At 40.2% G+C, this 9452-nt stretch overlaps 1 protein-coding gene across 1 annotated transcript; it reads right to left on the bottom strand.

Annotated features, from left to right (window-relative positions):
* Positions 1-307: 307 nt before the first annotated feature.
* ABRA (actin binding Rho activating protein) lies at positions 308-8702 on the bottom strand. Its single transcript, XM_006916615.2, has 2 exons — positions 8038-8702; positions 308-814 (listed from the first exon to the last, which is right to left on the bottom strand). Exons 1-2 carry the CDS (start codon positions 8700-8702, stop codon positions 337-339), a joined length of 1143 nt encoding a protein of 380 aa, XP_006916677.1. The 3' UTR covers positions 308-336.
* Positions 8703-9452: the final 750 nt, after the last annotated feature.

The raw sequence follows: 9452 nt of genomic DNA, 5'->3' as shown, positions 1-9452 counted from the left end.
ATTTTTTTTTCCTGAAAAATGACATAATATGGTCTGCTGCTATTAACCTAAAGTCAGCATTCTTAGATGTAATAATTGTTTAATTAAAGATCTATAAAAAAAAATCCTACAGTGAATAGCCAAATACCTTTGCCTAAAAGGTAAGTGGAATTTCAAAAATTTGTGTGTGTGCGTTCTCAAAATCTTCAGAATTCCTCAGAAACAGAGTGCCAAAAAGTCATTTATGTAAAAATCGTTTAATATTTACTAACTTATTACAGTTTGCATTTTAATTTTTCTAAGTTAGCATTTAGCATTAAGACGAGAGTTGGGTAAAGTTCAGCTTTTGTGGAAGGTTCACTCAAGTAGAGTAATCAAAACATGGTCATCCTGGCCTTGCCATAACATCTCGCCTTCGAAGTCAACCAATCCGTGTTTCCTGGCGCGCATGAGAATGCCCACGACTTTATCTGAAATACGAACGTATCTGTCAAACAGATCTCCGAAAGTAACTTGGATCTTGCCATCGCATCTGTGGCGGGCCATCGTGCGGATAATGAAGCACATGTCCATGATTTCTCTGTAGATGTGCTCCTCGGCTCGCTTGGCCCTCTCAGCGGTTTTGGTCCCCTCCTTGGGGCGGCCGTAGCCTTCATCTCCTTTGCGCAGGCGGGTGGACATGGCCAGCTGATAATCAAATTCTTCACTGAAAGGGTTGAGCTTCTGGGACTGGATGTGTTGGTCAGCCCACTGTTGCCACCTTCCTTTCAGGCTGTCCACCTGGCTGTATTTCCTTTGGGCCTTGCAGTTGAGTTTCCCTGTGTATCTATTTGCCCTAAAAGAGAGAGAGGGTGAAGAATCAAGATTTTTAACATGCGAGTGTTTCTTTCTCATTGTACTTCCTGCACATGTGCATCTTATGTTTCTAATTTTTTTCATTATAAAAGAAATACCGACACGTACAAAGAAATTAGGAATGAAAGTAGAAAAATCATACACAGTCCTATTATTCTTAGTTTGGTATATGTCCCCCTAGATTATTTTCTCTATGAACATAGTAATGTTAAGCACCATGAAATAATGATATTAAACCCAATTTCAAGAAAAAGCTCCCTTGAATAAATGTAATGCAAATATGTGTATCTTAAATTGCATGTTAACAATATCTCAGAACTGGAATCATGAGTGTATTAAGGGGATCCACTTTAGATAGGACTTCCAAAACCAGTTATTTCCCCATGTATTCCATATGTGTATATATATGCATATATACACACACACACACACACACACTGCAATATTGACTTGTATAGATTTTCATATATGGATTTTTAATGAGAGTATACCTGTACTAGTACCAGTGATGTACCACAAATTTTAAAATATCAAGTTGTATAGATAAGACATTAGTTAGCAAGAGTAACATTGAACAATTTGTGCTGGCACCCTTCTAAACACGTTTTACTAACATTCCTACAATCATTCCGTGATGTAGATACTGTTTTGCTCATTTCACAGATTAGGAAACTGAGGCCAAAGGAGTTAAGTAACTTGCTTAAAGTCACAAAACATAAGTAACAGAGCTGGGATTTGAACCAAAGTTAAGCTGAGTCCAGAGCCTGCATATCATTTCTATTAAATAGTGCTTTGAACCAGTGGCAGAGGCAGGATTCAAACACACTACCTGAGACTAAAGTCCATGCTCTTTCCACACTGGGTCATGATGCCACATGCCATGTGGGTACAGTGTCTTTAAATGGGTGAGTGTATTTCAAGTGTGTGTGTGTGTCCTTGCAATCTGGAATGCATTTTCTTATTTAAAAACAACAAGACAAAAAAACAGCACTGGAAAGTAGACCAATAGTGTCATGAGGTTGCATGCCTAATTTTAAAATGGGCGAAATTTATCTTTAAAAGATTTCCCTGTCATTTCTGTATCTCTAATCTCCTAAACTTTCTTCCCAGGTCTCTTTGTCTTCACAAATAAAACGTTATCTCTTAGACTGTCTAAAAGTCAGAGCTCTGTATTCCTCATGCTCACAAGTGACGTGCCCTCCCTTCTCCCCAGCACTGAGTGGCCTCATGTCTGAAAGCATTGGGCTTGGAGATGGAGAGCAGTACTGAAATGCTTATGTGAATGACGCGCCTGAACCAAGGGGGCCCTCTTACCCGAAATCTCACAATTTGCTGTTCCTGACTCAGGAATAGGTCAGATGTGGGTATTCTTCCCTATCCAAACTCACTTCCTGAAATCTGGTTATCCAAAGGAAGTGAACAGATGTGGAAGGCACACATGTTTGCATGAGTATTGTTTTCAAAAGAGGAATGACATCCACTAGATGGCGAACTTTCACTAATTCCCAAGGTTTGTGTTTCCAAAAGTCCTATACTTGCATTCAGTTTCACTATTTCAATAGAATTCAAACTAGGAATACACTGCTACTTGTAGCACTTACTATTCTTTGTAGCCACGTGGACAAAAGTCTATGACAAAGTTAATTGAGAAAAAGCAGCACGCAAAAACTGTATACACAATTATTACAACTTTAAACAATCATACATTTATGGAAAAGTGCTAGGACTTATGCTGCTGTGAAGTGGAATGGGTTTCTCTGTCCCGCTTGTCCTCACCATCACCTCCCTCTCCACAGACCATCCCGTTCAGCTGCCCAGATTATGGGCTGCTCAGTCTCATTATCAAAGGAGAGCAAACACCATATCCCCTCAGAATCCTGGCAATCCTTGACAGAGATAGCCTTCAATAAAAAGCCCAAGGCTGTCAGGACAGAACCCAAAGCTCCTACCAGATTTGAGGCTGGGACATCCTGCTGGAGAAGGGACTTGAAACATCTCAGAAGAAAGCAAAAAGAATAGCATGATTCATGAACGCATACCTTTTGTCCTCTGAGCACCAAATGTAGTTCCGCCCTATACAGCCTAAAACATATGACATCCTTGTAAGGAGCTTCTGGGCACTTTGACACTTTTCCCATTCTTTATTAAAAGTATTTATGATACATGAGCCAGATGCTGTTTTAGTTACCTATTGAATATTTAATAACAAAAAAATAATGACGAACTACTAAAAGACAGTCATGAAAATAATACAAATTTGAGTATATGGTACAATTCCAACTATGTAATATGTGTCTGCACCAGACTGAAGAAATCAATAGCGTGTGCACAACTGAAAATAATTATGTAGGTATCCAGTTTTTTATTTAAAAAAAATTTTATCTCAGTATTACATTGATTTTATAATTTAGAGAAAGCAAAAAATAGAAAAATATTCAAATTAGCATCCAGAGGTCATTCGTTTCAACTGTATGCTATATAGGTTTTTGATTCTTTGATGTAGTTTTTTTCCTTCTAATTTTAATTAGGAAAGTAGATTCCCTGAGTGTTGAAACTCTGTGTCATTTGGAATAAGGGTTGGGTTTGATGAGGTGATAAATTTATGAAGAAAAACATTTATCTTCTAAATATTAATGTTCATTTGTTATATTGTAAAATTATAATTTTCAAAAACAGGAGGAAGAAAAACAAAAAAATTGGTCCTATATGCAAGAATTAGAAAATATGGCTACAAAAAAATGTTACCAGGAAGAAATATACCTTAATGAATATTTAATTTTCCCTATCATAAAATTTTCTGTATCATTTTTGTATTTCCAACTTTTAATTAAAACACCTGAAAATGTCAGGTTTAAATAAGGATTAGAAAGTCTTATATCCTAAGTAGTTTCTTGGTCAATGAATATAAGAATATAACAACTTATCCTGTTCTGTTTTGTTTTTTCTTCAAGAATGTGCACAATCGTTTAGATTGAGCTTTAGGAAGACAATCTAGTATAAATTTGTAGAAAACAAAGCAATATTCAGAGACTGACATCACACCTATTCTTTAAGTTAGTAATATTTAATTCAGACTCTCCTTTTTAGTTTCTTATTATCAGTAAACAAATTTTCTGTTGGTCAATCAGTAAATGTTTCCACTGTCCTGTTATATGCAGGTAACTAATTCTACCAGACATTACAAGCATTCTATCTTGGAAAGTCAGTTCATTCACTGAAATAAATTCTGAAATGTATTTCTTAACTGTCAGTGTTAAAAAGACATCAGTTTGAGTGTTGCTTTCTTATGTGAATGAAGCCTTTCAGCTATATGATGGGAACCAATGTGTCATAACTTTATCATCTTGGAGTAATAATTATATGTGTAAATTATTAAATACGAAAAAAAAAAAAACCCCACCCTGAATAAAAGTTCTAAAAGGTGTATTTCAAATCTAGTCAAGTTCACTGGCGCTGGAACCATTCTCCCCAGAAAATGGCCTTTATCTGAATCACCAGCTTCAAAATGTCATGGAGCCTAGAGGAGTCTTGGATTTTTATGAAGAAAGTGGAGAGCTGCTCTTGTTCCCCGCTCCCCCACCCCCATAGACTCTCCTATGGAGGTAACCTTTCTCTTCATTGTACAGGAACATTTCTCTAAAGCAAAAAAATTCTGCTATTTTTTTCAACTCAAGGAAGTGCTGGGAGAGAATTTGCTTCTCTGTACATTGGTTTGCTCGCTCTTTTCCACAGGAAGTATAGCCATTTTGATGTCATGGGAGCATGACATCCACAGGGTCACATTTATCAGAAGCAGGGTGACTACATTCAAAAGGCAGGGTCCACATTTCTGATCAACGATTTTGCTCTCTGTTCAGTTATCAACCAGATTTGAGAGCCTGTGATTCTCCTTGCAGGTTGATAACTGTGCTCAGGGTCCAAGGGAAGGGTTCCGAGCTTCAGAATTGAGAGCCATACTTGTGCTTTCATGTCTAGTAACATCTTTCAATATAGATGTACCAAAACCCTACACTTTGGGAGTTATTGAGATTCTATTAATTAGGCTGGCACTTTGGTCTCCATTTCATTCCTTGAGTCTGTTCTCTACTGACCAGTCTATCACAGTGGATAAGAACATATGCTCCTGCACCAACCTTCCCAACATCATCACTTACGAGCTCTGTGGTTTAGATACATTTCTTAATGTCTGTGTGTCCACTCCCCCATGATCGAGCACCCCCATGCTCAACCACAATTATCTTTATTGAATAGGAGAGGATGGATGAGTGATTGGCTCTTTAATATTTTACAATTTCTGTATGGGAGAGGGATCCAATTCCTTTTGTCTAAAGGAGCTTGACTGAACAAATCATACAGCTATACAATCAAAAGACCAAATATTTAAAAAATAAACTGTAAAATATAAACAATTTTCACAGTAAAACCCCAGTTAGCAAAACCACTATAAGTAAAGAAATGACTTGTTTATTTCTATTATCTTTACTATTAAGAAAACTCTTTCCACTTAAATATTTATGATACATAATTTTCTCCCTATTGGTGGCTATGGGGAAAGAATGGTGTTTAATTAAAAATAAGTGAAAACTTCTTTCATGTAGGCTTACTCAATAATGCCATGTTCATTTCTCAAGTTGTATTTGAGAGTCCCATCAGGCAAAAGGTCCCATTAGGCTTCTCCTGAAGCTTCCTGAGCACAGCTAGGATTACTGATGACCATAAGAGCTGCTGTTGCAAACAACATTCTGGTACCCCATGTATTGTAAGACCGAGGGAAGGGAACCAAAGGAAAAAGAAGGGATTTAATTCCCACTTCCCCCTGGGGCCAAACCTGAGAGCCAAGTTCCTAGCATCTTGTAGGGTTGAGATCACCAGGGCTGGCTCCCCCTGCATTATAATGAGTACAGCTTATTAAGTAGCTCCCCTGGGTCCATTGCTTTACATAATTAATATCAAAATAACTCTAATTATCATATGTTTTTTAACTGAAGACAAAGAGACCTAGGATTTGCCAAGATAACCACGATTCAAATCTGTCTCTCAAAGCTTAAGTACCTTTCCGTCACACTAAGAAGGTGTCCATGTATGTGCCTGATTTCAGCAACTGTGAGAGAACTTCTGAGTGCACGTCCCCACTTCCAGGTTGGGAGAGTTTAGAGTAGTGCTCAGGAGGCGGGGCTCTACAGCCGGAATGCCTCAGTTCAAACCCATGGGCTGTGCAGTCTTATACATGTTCCCTCACATTTCTTTGTCTCATGGTTCTATCAAGTGTGGATGTGATAATACCTCCCTCAGGAAAAAGTTGTGAGGGTGAATGAATAAACATGAAAAGTGCTGAGGTAGTGCCATAGAAGAGTACACACATTGGAGCCCGGTCCCAGCTCTCACCTCCCTAATGACAGGAAGATCTTCATTGTACCATTCTGTCTTTATTCTGTTGGGTGCTTTTATTTATTGCATGTCTAGCATGTGTGTGTGTGTGTGTGTGTGTGCGTGCGTGCACACACACACACACACACGCATCTACACATCCACAAGGCCAGAATTTAGACTGTGGTTCCATACATTCTGGTAGAAGTTATTTCTGATTATGAATTCCAATATTAATGGAAGTAGAGCACAAATCCGGATCTCTAAATACATACTAACGGCACTGCATGAGAGTTTGTACCATGTCTGGTTTCAAAACATTGCATTTGGAGACAGACACATCTCAGCTTTGTCACAAACTCACTAGGTAAACTTCCCCACTGAGCTTCAGTTCTCTCATTCCTAAAATGGGATAACACCTATTTCATATAATTATAAAGGTTAAAAAGACAAAGCTTGTAAAATACCCATAGCACACACTAAATGCCTGATGGATTGTTATAATTATCTCAGTTTGCCATTTCATTTTTCTCGAAAGCTTGCAATATAATAGTTTTAATTCTTTCAAAGCACCTTTAAAGTCACAAACTGCAAGACAGCTCTTAATCAAATTAGATAACCAGTTCTGTTCTTTACTTTCCGATTATTTCATAAAACTTGAAAAACACACCTACACATCCAGCTACTCCCAGAGGGAATCATTCATCACATCAGTTACTTTTCCCATATTTTGATATCCTGTGGTTGTGGAGTGACACTTCCTGACTTTCTACTATGTGGAGGTGGAATTTCTGTCTTGAAATAAAGTGTGAGCTTCTTGTCTGAATACATGTGTTAGTCTGAGTCAGCGTGTGTGTGTGTGTGTGATTGTGTGTGTGAGTGTGTGTGTAGTTAACATCTAAATGTTTTAGGATTTTAATTACCCAGCTTTAATAGCACTTCTGTTTTGTTTGCAAATAGGGTAAATTTTTTTTCTGAGAGTCTGACAAATTGCTAAATAATAGAATCTATATGAACAATAACAGCTTTCATATACTGATCATATGTGGTGGGCATTGTGCTAAGTGTCTGGCAGCTGTAATCTCATTTACTTCTCCCAATACAGTAGCATTTTTCACAAAGGGTTACTATTGCCATCATTTTACAAAAGAAGAAATGGGCTTAGAAAAATCATCAGATATGTGTGTGTGTAATATTTAAGATTTACTCTCGTAGTAGCTTTCAAGTATCCAATACGGTATTGTTAACTATAGTCTGGGTAGAGCTGGCATTTGAACTTGGATCTGTCTGACTTCTGAGCCTGCTGTCAGGTTGGATAGCAGCTTCCCGCAGGTTTACAGGATCCTGGAAACCTGTGTTCCATGGGCATTCTTTGGGTAGATGTGTCTCCTGATATAATTTAGACTGATTTGAGACAAAGAAAAAGTTTCTACAATCTAACAGCAAGCACTTTTCTCTGCAGAGAAATAAGCCAATCTGCTACTCATTAGAGAACCAACTTTAAAAATTTACCCGAATTACTCATCTCTCTCTGGTGGTTTCATTTCTATTGAGATTAAAATTCGAGTGTTCAGTTCAAACAGAAAGGAGAAACCAAATAGTGCCGGCCGGCTACCCAAGGCCCCTGTTCGAGCTCGGCACTGCCCCTCCAGCCCCGGGACCTGCCCTGCCCGCGGGACCTGCCCTGCCCGCGGGACCGCCGCCTGCTCGGTCTCTAGTAGGATTTAAGACATCTTAGATCTGACTTTCGTAGGACTCCCGGCTCTCCGGTTCCCGGAGGCGGCTGGCTCAATAGCAGCCCCAGGAGGCGAAGGACGCGTTCGCGTTCGCACTTACTGGGACGGCGCGGGCCGTTTGATTCTGGCAGCGGCCACCTGCTCTCCGTCCAGCTCGGGCCTGTCCTCGGCCTCCCCTTCGTAGCCGCTGTCCTCGGTATCTATGCTGTCACTCCTCCACTTGGGCTCCTCCTGCTCCATCTCCTTCCAGCCTTTGGTCAGCTCGGATACCAGATTTCCGCATTTTCTCCTCCGCGTCGGGGAGCCATGGCCGTGGAGGAGTCTGTCAATGTCATTGTCTGGCTGCCCAGGTTCAGGTGTGCCACCGTCTTTCTCGTATCTGTGACTCAGGTGGCTCACATCCCCTCCTCTCTCATAAGCTTTGCTGACAATGGTCTTGGTCACCTCTTTCCTTTTGATGTGAGAGACCTCAGTCTCTTCCTCTGAGCTCTGTCCATCTCCATGTTTCTCTGGCTTTTGGGAGGGAGAATTTGGGGCCCTCTGAGCTTTCTGGTGGGGAGTGGGGTGTATCACTGGTTTAAGATCTTCGGGTGGGTCCTCGGTCCCTCCCGGCAGCCAGCCTGTGGGCTCCTGGGCCTGCCTAGTGCTGTTCTCATTTGCCCACTGCTGCCAGCCTCGGGCCAAGCTAATCACCAGGGTGGCTGTGTGGATCTTCCGGAGGGCACTCTTAGCCGGCCCCTCTCTTTCCTTTTCTCCCGGAGACATGCTTCCCTTCTCTTCTCCGCTGATAGTCTGGGGACCAGCTAAAATGAGCGCGGACTCGTCGGGTGCCCGGGATTTAAATAGAGGAAGGGTGTGGGATGGGAAACGAGTTTGGTGGCGGTAGAAACTACATTCAGCATTTCTTGCCAAGAGGTAGTGCCTTCCCCCTGATGGTGTTCTTTTTTTAAACCCTGACGGCTCCAGTTTCATCACAGCAGAGGGACATCTCTGCTGGTAAAGGACAGTGATATGCTCACTCTCTTTCTTCTCCAAGTGCCAGAGTGGAAATTACTAGATCTGATCATGTGTTTAGCCTTATGTTTTTCTTGACCTTAAAATATGGCCTTACCATTTATAGAAGCATAAAATATGTGTACAAACTGTGCTGGGAACATTATGGGAGTGTTCTCATTTAAACCTCAACAGCCTTCGGTGTAGCTCTTAATTAGTCCCATTTTATAACTGAGTACAATAAAATCTAAATAAATAAAATCCTGTGGCTAATACTATCTGAGATTCAAACCCAAATCTGTCTTATTCAAAGCTTGTGCCTCTTTTCATCCCAGTTATCAAAGGTCCTTAAGTTGCCTTTTTCTTTTGTCTTCAACCCTGTTCAGTATAGACCATACACCTCACCTCATCCAACCTTCATTTTCCAGATGAAGACATTGAGGCCCAGATAAAGGGGGTGACAAGGGCACATGTTCTAATCCCAGATTCACATTATTGTACAGACAAGTCATATTAAAATCA

Source organism: Pteropus alecto, unplaced genomic scaffold (assembly GCF_000325575.1).
Source record: "Pteropus alecto unplaced genomic scaffold, ASM32557v1 scaffold164, whole genome shotgun sequence".
NCBI lineage: Eukaryota > Metazoa > Chordata > Mammalia > Chiroptera > Pteropodidae > Pteropus > Pteropus alecto.
This window is presented reverse-complemented; position numbering and strand designations above follow the sequence as displayed.

Coding starts and splice junctions, on each gene's coding strand:
- ABRA (XM_006916615.2), bottom strand. CDS start 8,702: ATGTCTCCGGGAGAAAAGGAAAGAGAGGGGCCGGCTAAGAGTGCCCTC. Junction 815..8,037: donor AAACGGCCCGCGCCGTCCCA/GTAAGTGCGAAC, acceptor TCTCTCTTTTAG/GGCAAATAGATACACAGGGA.